Below are 17,638 nucleotides of genomic sequence, written 5' to 3'. Positions count from 1 at the left end.
CGAACTCTTAGATTTTAGTATCGATCTATATTTGGGGCGCAAATGAACTTTCGTCGATCGCCTATGACGACTAAGTATCACACTGGAACAAGCTCTAACTACACCCATTTTAAACAGTATATAAAACAGGTGTATTTCACTTTTAGGTACAAGACTTTTGTAGCAAAATGACCCCAATAAAATTTGGCCTGAACGGACGACAACTGAAGTAGTCATATGTAGACTTCATTTTTACACCACTCTTCTTTAAATGTCATCCTACTGTCCCGCTGCAATTTCTTCTGGTGAGTCCGCGCCAAAGCTGGAAAGCACTGAACTCCAGTTGCGCTCTCATCAAAGCCCATCAGTAGTGCATATACTTGGTAGTGCCGGGGCTTGAACTTGGGACACCTGACATGTGAGGTGTGCGTTACCAGAACTCCACCAGCGCACGTTGGACGCATCTGAATTTCCACGTCTGAACGGGCGAACATGTTCACGCCTGAGCTAGTTTGCCCGACAGCTGGGATTACGACCCAGTAACTGCCCTGGTTGAGTCGATCGACTGGCCTAGCTATCAGAACTTCTCACTCAGGCAGCGCCACGGACGCCTGAAACGTGCTAGGCAGTTTTGGATAGTTGTGGATGGTTGTGGGACTTTTATAATCCATGCTCACATATATAGAATTGACGGTCAAGATCGATTTTTACGCAAAATGGCTACATAACTATTTCGTGCATATTTTGACCTTATCAGCTCATCTCAAAAATTCACCGGTACGCCGCAAAAAAATTGAGTAAACGAATTATTTGTTTGAGCGACGTACGGCACGTCTATGTTCATAATCCTTTTGGCTGTTGTAAAACCAAAAGTAATGAATGCTTTCCTGAACTTCATTAAAATATGGAGCGTCCTTTTCTAAAAATTTTTTTCCATCTTTCCTAGCGGCTTTGAGCTCCGGAGCCAATCGTGCATGCTCCGTATCAACGACACTTGGTCCCAACATTCACTCAACATGCTTCGGTCTAGGAACCGCGCCATCCGACACAAATACACCTCCACAAAACTCAACTGGAGCGCTACCTGGTGCCTTGGATGATGTTTTTCACAGCCCTTCCAAGAGGCATTCTAAATTTGAAAGCAGGTTGAAGAACAGCCAAAGTCCTACAGCTTATGGAAAGCAGAACTCACCCTCCTATCGTAAACCCAAATAGAATTCCTGGCTGTCAATTTTTAAGTGCAGCTGCTTACGTAATACGTCAGAGAAGACTCGAATGTCGATCTCATTTAAATCAGCAATCCACAATGGCAACAACGGTTGGTTAATCCTCGAAAGAGGCTTAATCTATTTGATTGTGTGTTACGCAGACCTTTCTTCTAGTTCGAGCAAAGTTGGATGTTCGTCAGTGGCTAATGTCGCCGTGGAGCGACTACTAAAGGGACCGGCAGGAATGGTCCCTTCTGGAGGAGCCAAACAGAATAACTTAGGCGTAAGACCATGTTGCTGTTTATTTCTTATGATAATCGCAGCAGTTCATTCCAACAAAGAATCCTTCAGAGCCACTTCATTCAATTCTCTCTGGGGTTGCCTTTAGTTCGTGGTAAACTCAAGAAACTGCACTTATTTTGCCTATTTTGGAAGTTTTACTACTTAGAGTAGATGCATAGTCGGAGCAGGAAAGAGCTTTTCAGGATTGTTCGGTGCTTATTATTCACTCCGCGATTACCATTGACTAACAGGAGCAATTGTTTGACTAGTTAGATGGTTGTCTGATTAAGTTAACAGCTGGTAAAAACAAGATCAACGCTTAGAATAATTGTCACTTGCTAACCGATGAACTGAACTCCATGATTGTCATGACACCATACTTAATTACTCAATGAAGTTAGCAGACTGTTCAAAGAATCAATTTGTGTGTATAAACACCTAAAGAGTTGCCTGAAGAATGGCAGCTCATCCCTCCGAATTTCTTGCGACGTGTGTTTTATGTGCGTCATGAAATGTTAGAGCTTCAACCTACTGCCTGTCCTATAAGAAGACAGGTGATGGTACAGTTAACAGAATGTTTGTCAATGTTTTATTGTCCTGTAAACGACATTGGCGTGTAATAGCATAAGGTGGTTGAACCACAACGATTTCCTCCCCGATACATGGACGTGATTACACTTCACTCCCATCATTAGTATAACTTTTCAATGTCGTACCCCATCCTTATTACCATGGGTCAGTTGTCATCTGTTCCAAAACCTTCGGCCAGAACCTTCAGCCACTTAACTAACGTCTTTATCACCGAGCAAGTCCCAAGTTAGCAAGTCTTGTAGTTCTGAAATTTTTCAATTTGACGATGACTATGTCATCTAAAGACCGCATGACCACCAGATGGCAGTAAGTTGCGGACCTCATGTTTTGCTCCACTATCTTGCGTGCTAGCCCCTCATCCAAAAACTACGAAAGGTTGCTTCTAAGCAAGCTTTCCACTCGGGACTGAAAAACAGGCAGTGCCCTGTCCATAAACAAACCCTAACATTACGATTACGTGAAAATCGTACAATAGCACTTCTTCCGTGAATTGTTTGGATGACAATGCTAAGTCCTCTCGAATACCTTCTGCGTCCAATTCAATGAAACAAGCTATTCACTTTTGGTGTAAAGGCACGAGCCGACAGATGAGACGAATGCATCCATTTCTTTCACCGGTATGATTTTGAATAATTGCATCAATCACCTTAGCCGAAAGTTGTCATGGTCATGACGGCTGTGTTCTTTTTTTGGAATGTGGTGTACAATCGATGTATTAACTCATAGATGACTCCCAAAAGTGCAAAAGTCAAAACTGAAACTGTTCGTCATTTATTGGAGTCTGAAAGAAAACTTCAGGCAGACTGAACTCATGGTTAAACATTTAGCTCACATGTACCAAATTGGGAAAACAATTTGGGCTAACTGGCTGACGCCGGGTTGCGTAATCACACAGAACAGTTTCAACACCACAGAACTTCAACAAAATCTGTGATCGTACAATATAAACAGGGGGTGGTGGAAGAGAAGTTCTCAAATCAGATTAGCTGACTCCGCACCGCAGCAAGTCCATCATCCGCTCAAGAGTGGATGACAAGTGCGACCGCCACATAATGTCCCGTTCGATGCGTAGTATTCTACACCATTCTCCACATCGAATGAGTGGAACAAGGTTTATCAAATATAATACTCCTATTCCGACCTTGTGACTGACTACAGAAAATCCTCCGCGGGCATGTGGGAAAAGTTTTCCCGTATGAGAAGTCGGTCGATAATGAGTATGAGGACAGATTGACTCTTAGTTGTCAATATTCTGGAAACGAAAACAAACTGTGCTGGATGCGATTTGAACATGCAAAATCTAAAAATATCCTACCAGACCGAGTTCAAAATAACTTACATCTTTCCATCCGCAGCTGTCGCTAAGTTGACTTAATTTGGAAGTACCGTACGTCTCCGTCCCTATTCTGCAGTTGAGGTCACCCACAAGGTAAGTGAGTAAAGCTTCTAGCACTGTCGTCTTGTCCCTTTATAGATTCTGGCACCAAAACACCGTCGACCAAAGACATGACAATCCCCATCACTACGATTCGAAAAAAGGACGTAAAAAGTTCCGGTTGTTTAAACACAGATCACTTCGCCCATTATTCTTACCAAGCAAATGTGCACAAGAGTAACAGCCCAGATGCACTCTCTGTTAAAGATTCCCTCAAATTTGCGGTGCACCCCGGTTAGCCCATGCGCTTCAAATGTCTGGAGGGTTGCTAAAGCAGCTGAGATCTGCGAAACCTCGGTGGAACTGGAGAACCGGAATCAGTAACGGTTGCTTCTGAAGAGCAGTTCAATTGCAAAGGCCAGCAAGACTAGCACACGCCTACCTGGTTGGAGAGCGTGTGACAACCCTCAGTAATCAGTAAAGACAGTTTGTCCTAAGCCGAACATACTACAGTCATCAGCGGGCTTAAATTCCTAAACCAAACAGACTAGTTGAAGTATCTTATCCTCCAAATTCAGTTTCTGGTACAAATAATTAGCTCTCGGTTTTCCCCTGTTTCGAGTTTTTGAACTCAAGGACAAGAGGAATTATCATCATCATCATCGACAGCATGACATCAGTGTTCACTACCGATGCTTCACTGCCGTAGAAGAGGGATTAGCTACTCAAAGGAACGAATCAACGCTGAAAATATCTACTTGATTGAAAGTACCTCCTTTCAATGACCTGGTATCCGGATTCGAGAGCATTGAAAAGAAACAGTGAAAGCTATGACGAAGACGAGCGAGGGCGTGTAATTTCACCGTACATGACGACGGTAGTGAGTTACAGGCAGCTACGATAAATACCGTCTACCTAATTCCGAACATGGCGACAAAGTTCCTGGCTCTAGCACACTATCGAGGGTTTTCTAAAGGAAGCGAAGCTCCAAATCATCGGAGGTCATACTGATACCTTGTGTGGACATGTGGAAAATGTTGTGAATGAACAAAACTTAGGGTGAGGACATCTATCAGACGTTGATACTGATGGCATTTGCGTCGATCGACGTGCACTTTGCTTTTCGTTGATGTTTTTGACCTGCATGAGGTTGGAGGGTAGCGCTGAAAATGAGTCGCTTTATTATATTATTACGGAATACTATTCACATGTATCGATGGTCACCGAAATAAATCAGCGGATCGAGATATTGAGTGTGCGCAAACCCATCAGTTAATTGTCCTGTTATCCGCCCGACAGTATTTTAACGATCGTCAAAATCAGCTGTGACGTTTGGTAGACTTGAATGGGAGCCTTCTAATCCACGGTTGAAGTCAATAGGATTCATGATAGCAAATTCCTTTAGAATGGATTCTAGCCAACAAAAGTTGGAGAACCCTGATGCGTATAGACAACACGTTGCCAGTGCAAACGACATCGAGCTACGTTTCAAGTCTTACGAGGATTTTTTATTACGGATATAAGGATCGGAATGCTTTCATGGACAGCCAAAAACATTGCGCTTTTGCAACACCGCATTTCACGGGAGGTCTTCAGCACCGTCAACATGATTTGGTCCAAATTTTGAAATAGATTTACGACATTTCGTAGAGATTTCGTTCTGTAAGTAAAACCAATCTATGCTGAAAAGCTGAGAAGAACTGCTCCTTATTGGAAATCATCAGCAGTACGTATCTCGCGAAACTCCAGAGTCTCGAACCCGTGACCCCCTGGCTAGTAGTTTGAACACGAGCAGCTGATCAGCAGTGTGATTAACTAGCAGCCGTACAGTGCTTCTCAGCATAGATTGGCTTCGCTTACAAGATGAAATCTTCACAAAAATCCCCAAATCTCTTCAAACTACCAGCAGATTCCCGTCTCCCTCAACCTTGGGATTTAGGCTTCCAGCAAGTGCTTGTCAACCTATCAGTGATCAGCTCGTTTTGACTAGCCAAAACAACACGGCAAAGGAGCGATTATTTTTGTGCTTACCAATCCTCTTCACAGATAACCGTGAAAAGGATGCATTACGATTCCTTTTGGATATTGCTTCTTTTCAGGTGGATAACGCACCTGAAAAACACACGCCATGCCATTATTTCAACGAATGTGCATTTTATCCCTTATGGTTTTACTGTTCACGCAAGGTAAGGCGTTGTGTACGGGAAACAAAGAGGATAATCAGCTGAAAAGCCTGTAAACTAATGGTTAGGACTTAGCAGGTTACATTTTTCGCCGGGGTTGCAATTCACAGCATTCCACTAACCAGTCCTTTTTCACACGTTAGTCAAAATAATCCGTATGGTGGTGCTTGCACGCACTTTATTTACTTATACTTGTGCGGTTAGTATTGCTTACACGCGCGGTAATGCTCAAATGGCTCGTCATCAATATGATTAGCACCATTCACTCTTATTTATGTGTGGTAGGTACTGCGGTTGGGCTGTGCCTAAGGTGGTCCGATTAGTAGTTCCCACGGCCAGTTTCGTTTGTTACCATAACTGAGTCAAAAAGAATCACAGTCAACTATTGAGCAGAACACTAATCGCCTTATATTAATTCAGAGATGTAACGCCCCTGTTAACGGATAGTGGAAATAAGGGAAAAATAGACGATCTTCATGTACGATATCAAAATATCCAACTCCACTCGGAAACACTATGACACTTGTATTTAGCTGAGCGCCAGTCCTTGATCAGAAACGGCACTGGTCTGTTTTGTTATCAACGACGCGACTTACTTCCTGTTGCTCGCCTGTTAGCACTGCTTGCTAGTTTTGACGCATTATTGTATCTACCAACAATGGATTTGCCCGCAAGATAAGTATTCAATGTGAAGTGTCCAGGCGTGTTTGAAATCATCATTCCTGACTTGGAATTCAAAAATGTCAAGCTCCACTGTCATGCCCATTTTTATCGAGGTGGCTTGCCTGATATCGCAAACTTATGCACACAAACATTGAATTTGCGAGCTCATTATCTGCTAGGCTACCGGATAGAAACACGTCGTTTGCACGACATGATGTCTATCCGATAGGATTCACATAACGTCACTCGCCTGATACTCTGAGCCACTAAAAAGACCAACCAGGCGTCCAAGCGACTTGTCTTATACCACCGAACCGCAATCCGCCAAAAGCCAGTCCACGAGGGCCTTGGAACTGATTTCGTCAATCTACCTAAGCCACTAACAGATGGACCAACAAAGACGTGCTTTGTATCGTTTCTCACTTGAACCCGTAACTCAGTGACGCGGCTGTCTGGTGAAATATTACCAAACGTAGGTTTCGGTAAGCGTTAGGTAGGTGCATTTGGAGATCAACACGACACTCAACATAACAATAAATTTCCAACAGGATCACCTCAGAAAACGGTACCCAATCTGCAGCCATATCACCGGATGACCTACTAACTTTCTTGGAATTTGCAGGCTTTAAAAACAGCACAATCGGTTTCGGAGGTAGTGTAGGGTAAAAAAAGAACAAGAAACTTCAGCGAAACAATCAAAGAAAGGAATATCACATGTGTTGTGAAAAATAAGAATGGCACGAGTTAAACACGAAGGTCTCAGTGCAAACAGTACGATACACAGCGCACCTCAACCTCATCCACGTGTCTCCGTCTGTTCGATGACCGGGGGTGTATCTGTGAGACCTGCCTCAGTGGAAGGCGCCGCTGTCAAATCCACCACCACAGATTGTACTTCTGCACGGTGCTCGCCAGTCGTATTCGATGTGTTAGTCCCGTCCGTTTCGTTCAGATCAGGCCACTCCGTGATTTCCTCGGAAGTAGCTGATTTGGTGAACAGACGCTCATTCAGTGCTTTCAGAGCGATTCGTCTACATACAGAAGTATGAGGTATGAGATGGAAGTGGAGTCCGATATGGTTTACCTTATGTGGAGTTCGTACGGAAAACAACAATTAACCAAAACCATTCCAGAGGCAACGAGGTCTCCAAAGAAGTTCTGAAAAATTAAGACCCTCACATGCCGTCACCCCAAAATGTCTTTGCCCTACTTTATATTAGACAGACAGTCACTGTTTACCAGAGGTCCACAAGGGCAAAGATATCCACTACGCTTAGTGCCGACTTTGAGGCAGTGTCGCTACCTGAACGGTCAGCAAAATATTTGCAGTTTCGAAAAAAAGCAGAGCTCCATCCAGAGGAGTAGTTCATGGAACAAACACTGTGTCAAGTGGAAAGAGACCAATAATCCCAATAAGGTACAAGAACGGACCCACACTGCTGTTTTCCGTGGCACGGGGTTTGAAGCGAAAATATGAGAGACGTGCTCAGCGAACTGCTAACTCTGCTGTTATTTCTGGATAATATTCATACATATACAAGCGGCAACTGGAACCTTCACCTTGGCGGATGAATAAGTCCTGGCGGTCCGGTGAAGGACGAAATCACTTCCCAAATCGGGAAGGCCAGAGCAACGTTCGTCAACCTCCGACATTTATGGCAACGAGGTGACATTAGCTTGACGTCAAGGATACAGTGTACAGTACCACGGTTCGATCTGTCCTACTTTATAGATGAAAGACGTGGCCGCGGCGTATGTAAGATCTTCGGAAGCTGTGTTGGGCTAACTATCAGTGCCTGTGAACCAATGAGTGGGTCTGGTGAAAACATCAGACCAGTAATGCTGAGGCACGTCAGATGGTTTTCGAGAAAATTCACTCTCCCCGATAGGTTAGCTGGTCACATCCACAGCTTACCAGTAATGCTGAGGCACGTCAGATGGTTTTCGAGAAAATTCACTCTCCCCGATAGGTTAGCTGGTCACACTCCACAGGTTACGCTGGTGAGGCCAGATATTTCGTATGCCAGAGGACGGTTTGCCTCGTGGAGCCCTGTTCACCCAGCCTTGTGTAGGATGGAGACGACCGAGGGGCGGTCAGTGGGGGGATCGTCGGACAAGACAAACGAATGATTAGTGACCCTGAAAGATGACTGTGTTACGTGGCCAATACCGATCTTGCACCAAAGCTAACGCCTTCGCCGGAAGCTGAATTATCCCACTGTACACATCCTCTTACCCTCCAGTCGGATTGTCTTCCGGCCACATTGGATGCGTTAATCAGTCCGTAGAACAAAGAGTACGAGCAGACAAAACTGCCTTAATAATAATAATAATTTCTATACAAAACACTTTACTGAGGCAATTACCAATTAGTTACGCGCCCGTCCAGGATAACGTCACTAGATGTTCATGGGCGATTCAAGGAACGGCGGGAAGGTATCAAATACCCGGACACACATTCGAATAAGCAAGGCCAAGGAAAAGTCAGTCTATGGCATTGCCAGTGTTGCAAAAAGTGTCTTGTTAGATTTCATGCTTTGACTCAGATCCCATTACATTAGAACGGATATTACCCGACTGTGATCTACCGTTTCTCTTGCAGGCCTTCGAGTCACGGAAATTGAGCGACACAAGAGGCAGCTTAGGCACGACGGCTTTATCCCGGATAGAGGCAACAATCACTGTGGTGAAGTTAAAACGCGTATCGGGACGTTGTTTGACCAGACTAAATAGAAGTGTCCTTGAGGATCATCGGCACAGTGAGAAATCAATCACGCCATGGAAACCAGCATAATTAAGTGCAAGTCTCCTGTGGTGAGAAAAAATGGAACAGAGGTCTCTACTCGGGCAACGGTGGCGCCTTTATTACCGTCCATTTTCACTTCTTTCCATGACATCGCAACCAGGGGTCAGATGTTCCTAACATCAGTGATACATACCTCTGTTGTCTTCAAGCATCTTGGAGCCAATGGACAGAGAAGAGCGAGCCTATTGCCCTGTTGAGAATCTTGATGTAAGTATCATAAGCAGCCGACTAGCAGATAAAGAGCAAACCGAAAAAGGAATAGCATGAGTACAAACAAGAATAAGAACCTCATTGCTGTGCAACCTACCGGTGGCGGTCAGAATCAGATGTAAGTCCCGGGATTCCAGCAGCAAAAGACGCGGTGGAAACAATCTCACTTTGTCGCTCCACTCCTGGACATAGCTTTGAACGCAGCAAGACGTGGTAGATGAGGTTACTAGGGAAAGCAACCCAATGCTCACATGCTCCAGGAAAGAATCTGTCACAGGATTTGGGTGTACAAAAGATACTTTTGTAAGTTAAGTCATCGCATTTTGCTCAGCAAACTGTTTGCCGCTATGTCAACATCTATTACAAGAAATAAAGTGATGCAAACAATCACAGGTTTCTAGGCACATAAAATTTAAGCTCTATCAGCGCTAAAGTTTGATACAGGGCGTGTGGCTTCAGTATCGCCACCGGAGTTCATTGAAGTATCAGTGCGAAGACACCAAGAAATGGCTAGTGGTAATTGCTCCGGCGGCTGTTGACCTGTTTCCTAAGCTCCGCAATCGACTTGCAGACATTCCGTCACCTTTCGAGGAGACATCATCAGTGCGCAATGACGACGTGCCTCCAATGGTGGCAAAATTCCTGCGAATCAATTGCCTAGCTGGAGGAATAGACGGAAAGCGATCTCAACAACTACCAGTGAATGAAACCGAGCTACCGATATCCTAAAAATTCCCCAACGAAATGACTACCTTTATAAGAAAAACAGTGTAACGTTCACGGAAAAAAAGAAACCACAATAGTCTGTCACATTATAAAGTGCCCCTGCTTCCGGATGTTCCTTTGTGCATGAAAAAAAGCTGAAAGAACACTGTGGACGTAACTTTCGAGCCTAGCAGCGGGTCATTTCAATTCAATTTATCGGCTACGGTGTAGCACAGGTATAATGGTTCCAGCTATGGTTTCTGTCACCGGAAAGTGGGAGAGTGTGGGACATACAAACAAGCTTTGGATGCGATGGTATGTCCAGTTGGTTCGGGAAGTGTGTAGCTACGTATTAAAGGCGTTAGCTTGACGCACGCGCGTCAGACTGCGCGGTTGAGCCATTTCTGCAAGTGTCATCAACCATTGGTGAGTTGAGTCCCGGGGTCCCCATCCAGGGGGCGGTAGTCGTCGAATCGACTCACTTTACTGGTTGATGTTTTCATTTTCGGTTACCAGGTTATACACTGTTCACCTCTCGATTACTACCATTCAGTACAAGGCTAGTCGTAAAGAGCTCGAAGCAAAAGGTCCGCTGACATGCGGATTACATGTCCTAACCAGCTTAACCTATGTAGCGTAAGTAATCATCTGTCACGGGAGTCCCCTCTTCCTAAAACTATTTGGTGTACCTAAACATAGCTAATCCGATGTTCCCACCAAACTCGTCCAATGCTTCGGATACACCGACAGTCAAACACTGACATCTTTCGTGTGTCCTCTGTGGGTAGAAACTACGTCTCTGATCTATGAAGCAGTATGGATCGCAACGCCGCAGTGTAAACTCTGTTCTTGACAGACAAACTGAAGTCATATTGGTGCCATAGGTTGGGAAGTAGCTACTCTGACCTTTCAGATTCCAGAAGTAATTTCATCTCCAGCTAGTCCAGAGGGACTAATACGACTGCTCAGGTAAACGAGCTTGTCTACCACATCGATTGGCTCACCTGCAGACATGAAGTTTAGGTTCGATCTCATCCGGTCCTGTGACAGCCGTTTTCACTTTGCATGTGTAAAGCGCACGCCAAACCGTGCGGCAGAGTTCGTTAAAGTGATTTTAATTTTTAAATGATTTACACAAATGAGGGTTATACATACCGCATGCTCAATACCTGTGAGCCAACGTCCTGGGAACACTTCGACCCCCAAAGGTCCAGGCGCATGAAGGGAAATTTCAAGCAGCATATCAATAACAAAACTGAAGAGGATGGCGAGATGGCTGGGTGTTTAGAGCGCCAATTTACTGGCCGTGGTTCAAATTCAACTTAAGCATCTCGACTTTCCCTGTTTAGGCTTGGGCAACCTGGGAGTATTCCAGCCCTTCCTTCTGCTTCCTTCTGGTGACGTGACAGCTAGGCACCGGAAGGGTGTTGCAGCCGAACGACTCTTTTAAGAGGAATGATGGGTGATGCAAGCCATGTTTTACACAAACACAACTGGACTTAGTGGATTCAGGTAAAGAAAAAATATCCAAAAAAGCTTTCAGGCAAAGACTTGCTGTATTCTCATGCGCACCCACAGGAGTTCGCATACAGTGCCTTCAAAAGGGATTTAAGTTCGAAACGGACACCTTCGATCGCCAGTCACCGCCAAAGTTTCTGACGATCGACAGAGTCAAAAACAGCTCCCATGTCAAATAAGACGACAAATGTAGAACGTTTGAAAGAGTGGCGCTGTTCAATAACTTGTCTTGAGGTGGGGATGTCGTCGATGCGTCCTCAGCCAAAGCGAAACCCATCTTGATTTTCAGTAATCTGTCTCTCCCGGTGATTGACCAACCTGCGCAAAATAATGCCAGAGAGCAGCTTAGATGGGATGGATACCAAGTTGATGCCACGGTGGTTACCGCGTAAAATCCTTGCGTCCTTCTTGAAAACTGGGATGACGGTCGACGAGCCGTGTTCGTCCGGCACTCCGTTTTCGTTCCAAATCTTCTAAAGTATGGTCATCAGGCGGTTCACCAGGATCCCACTAACTTCTTTGAAGAGTTTGGGGTGTGGACTATCCGGACCAGAGGCTTTTTCGCTTTTAAGGACTGGTATTCCACACTGGATTGCTATTATTGACGGCGGGCTGGTGTCGATGTCCCACTCAATTCCGCAGGGTTCTTCTCCAGTGGTTGCACATAAGAGCTGAACATAAGAACACTGAACCGTTATTTCAACCCATCGCTCAAAATGACGACTTTGAGAGTGAATTTCCGTACCGGCTATTTCACCCATTGTTTCGGTGACGATTGTCTTCTTTCGACCAGTTAATCAAATCGGCTGAAATAGAGTGCGGCTCTTGCCTGCAGCGAAAGCCTTCCCCATCTTTTGGGCCTGAGCAATCCACCGACGTACTCCGTCATCCTTCAAGCTCCTGATTATCCGGCGTTTGAGAGATCTGCGTGGGCCATCACAGGCATTAGCTGATGTTATATTCTTTCTGGCAGCAAAAACACCTACTGGTCTCCGCGATATGCAGTGTTCATTCAATCAAATCGGATGGCCTGGACAAACAGTTCTGGAACCTGAGAGCATAGCTTTTTAACTCGCTTCTATTCAACCTCCAAGCAGTCTTCGTTATCCACAAGACTGAGTTTCAAGCATATTTCTAGCCAGACCAGCTCGATACTCTTGGCCTATCGAAGATTGTCATAGTTGATAAATGGAGTTGTTTTGCTTCGGTATGCGCATTGCAGACGGAAGCTGAAGTGATAACCGAGCTCGCACAACCGCATGATCAGAGTCAAGTTGTGTACCTCAGAAGGAACGAGATTGAGATTCTCCATCGACAACTGATAGTCAACATGGTCCAATTGAGTAAATGACTGTCTTCCGGTTGTAGCCTCCAAGTAACTCAATGTCAGTATTTGCGCTGCAAGTTAGCGCTGGCCAGAAAAAGTTGACCAGCATACAATTGAAGCAGTCGTTCCCCATTTATATCACCCGCTAGGATTATTATATTCGACCTTTTCGCTGAATGAAGAAGTGGCGATTGATTTCGATAAAACCCATCCTTCTGTCTCAGAACTGCAGTCTGTTGGGGAGTTTAATGATACGGCAAATAAGCACCATTTGCCCCATCGACCTGCATTGACCTTGAGCCAAACAACCGCACAGCACAAAGACGATTGTTTACTGGAATCCAGTCAAGCAGAGCACCTTCAGCTTTAGAGCTGAGCGCAATTTCCACACCGTAGGTACTGCGAGCCAGTGCGTCAAAATCACTAGATGTGCAAGAGTGAAATGTGGAACATTTGAGCTCGTCCTAAGCGACTTGAGGTGTGCGACCTGGATGGGGTCTTGCACGAGTGTTTCGGAGACACAGTATACATCAACAAAGAAGGAAAGCAATATTTCAGCAAGAGACGCCTGTTGCCCAGTTGGGCACTGACGGCTGCAACTTGGATCAGGTGTTTTGAGGTCAGTAGCCGATTATTTTGTTTTACTTTTCTGGGCAATGGTAACAGGTAACAATGGCTATGGGACTGGGAAGTGGGATCCAACTGCATCATTCGATGGTTGTGGTGTGTGAGAGGGTCAGTGAGTGAAAAGCTGCAAGGGCGAATGATACTTCACGGCCGCTTAAGCCGAATAAGTTGGGTGTGGTTGAGTTTTCCAACCTCGAGCCCTTGACTCAAAAGTCTGACCCACAATGTAGTGGGAGGATGTAGGGTTTTGTTCAGGGACCCTCCCGGTAGACTCTGACTCAGAAGTTTGAACCGCGAGGCAACAGTTGTTAGGGCTTCCTTGGGAGACCCTTTACGGAGTCAATAACTCAATAGTCTGACCCACTTGGCTGCAGCGAGCTGGCATGGTTCCAGAACGCAAGGAACAAGGCATTACTGTCCAACTCCTAATTCGGCAGCGCACAGCAGATACCTTTTGAGCAGCGTCGGATTGTTTTTCAGTGTCGAAATAGTGGTAGCTCGGGTGTGTTTACTGGTGGTTGACTAACAGATATCTGACCAACCACCGGACACTTTGATTCGAAAAGTATACTGAGTAGTGTGCCGGTGGTCACGGTCAACCATTGGGCGACCGGAGTGTGTGGCTTTCTAACCCGTCCTTCCCCGGGGGGATGTAGCATCACTGATTCCATAAGAATATGTAGATGGTGGTCGCTTGGAGAAAACACCCCTTCACACTCCTACCGCTAAGGGCAGTACAGCTTTACCCCTCGATCACCTCGTAATACTATTTCTCGCAGTTCGGAGACTTGCTGTCCTTTGTCAGGCTGCTCCCCATAAGTTGAACCTTTAGAAACCGTGCTCCAGTCAGTATAGCCCACTGCAGCACGGACACCAGGACAGCGTGACAGCTCAAGGTCGGGCCTCATCAGTGCGACTGTAACGAAGATCACGATCGTTCATACATCACACCATAATTCACTGCGCTATACGGGGGTGTGTGCTTGACACACTCATACCAAGCTGGGTATAAGTTTGACTAACACATCCTTCTAGTCCACCAAGCTGAGGATTGGAGACTCACTAAACGTGGAGACTGGTCAAGTGGTCTTGCGTCAGAAGCCGCTAACTTTCGGCTAGACTTTGAGCCAAAAGCTTTTGTTGAGGACAATACCCGAATCGTTGCTCTGAGGACTTCCAACAACAATTCAAAGGGTCACCTGCTACTGTTCAAGCGGATTCACTAATCGCAACCAAACCCTGAACGGTGAACCTGGAACCCCCAACCGCTTCAGAAACAGACCAATGACTTTTCAGCTTCAATCACTACCGACCTGCAGTTCCTGATGAATTCCCGCCCGATCTGTTTAAGGAGATGGGAGGTATCTAACTTTTTGCCCCTATCCGTGTGGAATGAACCATCTCAGGCAGTTCGGACAGGTCAACAGCAGTACTGAAAGTGAAAATCACAGAGAGGAGGTTTGAGGTAAACAAACTGCCAGTCACTTTGACTGTTCCAACGATTCGGATGAGCTTTCAAGTACTTGATTAGGCATCAACTCGTTGTATCTGACGCAGCCAGATAACTGTTGCTGCGCCACGATAACTGCGCTCCTGAGATCAAAAAGGTCAAATCTCACAACCATTAAGTAAGACCACTGTTACAATAACCCTGTACACAGATTTATTTGACACTATAAACGACGCAAGTTGGCGTACGCTGCCAACGCACTGATTTCATTTGGCCTATGCGGTTGCCATAATGCGTGGACCGATCGATCAACTCAAGTTCTTCATTCTGTACAAGATGATGGGGAATCCTGAATAAGACTTTATAACTGGGAGGTGCAAGACATACAGAAAAACTGTACCAACTCTGGTGTCCCAACTGAGTACTTTGCGCAAATCGGAAATCGGAACAAACAGTCTGTGGCTCAAACCCAACCTCCGCATCTCGACTGCTTCTGTCTAGGCCTGGCTAAGCTGACAGTATTTCCGTACTTGTGCTTCCTTCGGGTGGCATCGTAGCTAGGCACCTAAAGGGTGTTCCAGCTGAATGATTATTATTACTTCAGGCAAACAACGATGTCACCTGCATAGTTCGGGTCCACTATTTTCCCTACCTGGAGTTGTAATTCACAGTAACGCCGACAAAATCAGATATGAAAAGAAGGCATGGACAACCCGGACAGCTCCTCAGAAGATTCAGGACAGTTCACTGTACAACCTAAACCGAGTGCAGGTATGGGAATACAGCGCATGAGAAATTACGGACTTCAAGGTAATCGATATTTGGCTATGAATACCTACAAAGGACAATCTATCCATAGTCCAAAGATCTGTGAGGATGATCATTACTTGTCATCGGCATACGTGGCGTTGCCCAAGCACTTGGAGTAATGTAAGCGTATGATCCATCCATCTCTTACCAGGGTTTTCGCTTCGTCTCCGTCTTCAAAGATGAGGACGATGTCGTCCCTGTACCCCAGATCAACAAGTTTCTTACCCGTAACGATCTAAACAGTGCTCACCGCATTATTTAACTGACGAAAATGAACGGGAATGGATGGAACGGATATCCTTCTCAGACCACCATTTTTGTAGGAAAGCTTTTGGAGAGCTCACTGTAACCTTTCGAACAGACGCAACGGATTAAGTTCACAAACTTCTGGAAAATACCCTGTTAAGCAAGTGTGGTTAACAGCAATGACCGACCGACAGCAGTGAACGAACCCTTGGGGCCAAAGAACACCAATATTGTGGGTCGTCTGTACATAAGGCGTTGCGCTGACACCTGACAGTGTCAAGAAGTGGTGGACGCAGCATTTATCCGATCGAGATCCCACTTTATGCTCACGGTTCAAATCTTGGCGCGCTGTGGTAAGACGACGAAGAATCAATGAAACCAGAAACCTTGTTAAAACGGGAGTCAAACTGACACCTCTGTGGGGATTACATTCACTGCGAGTACCCTTTTTGAAAATGAACAGTATTGTCGACTCACCCGTTGTCCGGGGCGGTTGATTTCCTCCGAATAAACATGAATAGACTAGAAAGTTCTTCCCCTCAGAGAGACGCAAACAGGCCTGAGCGGTACCGACTGCATAAAGTGGGTGGAAGCTCGTCCAGATGAGGAGCTCGAGGACGCTTGAGTAGGGATGTACACATTCGAGTCCATATTCAGAGCCCACCTTTCTGCTGCAGGCCGGCATTCCCGATTGGAGGCAGCAGGTGGCAAGCTGAATTGTTGTTCGAATTGTACGTTCCGAGCCCATGCAGGTACTGCAGAAGAGGTGACAGGCAGTTGTCGGGTCACTACCGGTAGCTGGCGGGGCTGGTTCGTTGGTCGGCACTATGTCGTCAAGAGTTCCCGATGTTCCGGAAGTCAGCACTGCAAATAAACAGCATGTGACTGACACATAGCTGAAACGGGTGCTCTCCATTGCCCATGCCCCTCGGACTCAACCCAAAACGACCACCAATTGGGGCTAAGCACCGTCACGAAGAGACTAGACCTTACCGTGGTGCGATGGTTTGCGCAACTCAGCGATCCATTGAGCCATACTGGAGAGTGTCCCGCGACACTCACAGTCTCTCATACCAGGTTGGTCAGTGGTTAGAGGTCTGACGAACACAGTCTCCCGGCCCTCCAGGTTGGGGGTTGGAACATGTGGTGACTCGTTCCGTAGAAATGGTAATACATTTGCATTTCCCGCCAAAAACCGCTGCCTTGCGGTTAGGCTTTTGAGCCAAAGGCTTTGGTTGAGGACCCTAATCGTCCTCCTCTCTAGGTGTGGGCGCCCTGGCAGTATCCCAGCCCACGTACAACCATGAATTGCACATACACAAATAAACTCATGCCACATCGGCCATCGCGTGGTGCCATCAGCCGGGTCGCCTTACTTGCTGCATACAGCAGGGCGGGTAAGCGAAAACAGGCTACTGCTGACGCTTCCCTTCTTTCTCCTTCACATGCTTTTTCTTCCCCCTCCCCACCCCATTAATAACTCTCTCCTTGTAGGCCCAGCACTTAGGACTGATGACTCCGTTCGTCATGCATCGGTTTTGCGTGCAGCATCTGCTCGTCACATGGTGCCGACATCTTCAGGAATCTCCAAATCAGTCCTCAAGCCTCGACACCCACTCTATCTGGCCGCGTTCAATGTCCGCACTCTGAAGCAAGCA

The 17,638-nt window shown here is 46.0% G+C and overlaps 3 protein-coding genes across 3 annotated transcripts in view; 2 read left to right on the top strand and 1 right to left on the bottom strand.

The window, feature by feature from the left end:
• T265_12632 (hypothetical protein) overlaps positions 1–1,544 on the top strand; it is a gene marked incomplete at both ends in the record, with an annotated part of 36,767 nt that extends 35,223 nt beyond the window's left edge. The window contains one exon of the mRNA XM_009164714.1: positions 926–1,544. Within this exon, the coding sequence (XP_009162978.1) occupies positions 926–1,194 (269 nt within the window). The remainder of the gene's footprint in view (positions 1–925) is intronic.
• Positions 1,545–6,769: 5,225 nt separating this feature from the next.
• The window catches only part of T265_00774 (hypothetical protein), a gene marked incomplete at both ends in the record, with an annotated part of 18,831 nt that continues 7,962 nt past the window's right edge, over positions 6,770–17,638 (bottom strand). The window contains 2 exons of the mRNA XM_009164646.1: positions 6,770–7,312; positions 9,395–9,565. Coding sequence (XP_009162910.1) covers positions 7,078–7,312; positions 9,395–9,565 — 406 coding nt within the window. The remainder of the gene's footprint in view (positions 7,313–9,394; positions 9,566–17,638) is intronic.
• Positions 17,311–17,638, top strand: part of T265_00776 (hypothetical protein) — a gene marked incomplete at both ends in the record, with an annotated part of 6,150 nt that continues 5,822 nt past the window's right edge. The window contains 2 exons of the mRNA XM_009164648.1: positions 17,311–17,377; positions 17,475–17,617. Coding sequence (XP_009162912.1) covers positions 17,311–17,377; positions 17,475–17,617 — 210 coding nt within the window. The remainder of the gene's footprint in view (positions 17,378–17,474; positions 17,618–17,638) is intronic.

The sequence above is a fragment of the Opisthorchis viverrini genome (genome assembly GCF_000715545.1).
Source record: "Opisthorchis viverrini unplaced genomic scaffold opera_v5_8, whole genome shotgun sequence".
Lineage (NCBI taxonomy): Eukaryota > Metazoa > Platyhelminthes > Trematoda > Opisthorchiida > Opisthorchiidae > Opisthorchis > Opisthorchis viverrini.
The sequence above is the reverse complement of the archived record's forward strand: the minus strand, read 5'-3'. Positions and strand labels throughout refer to the sequence as shown.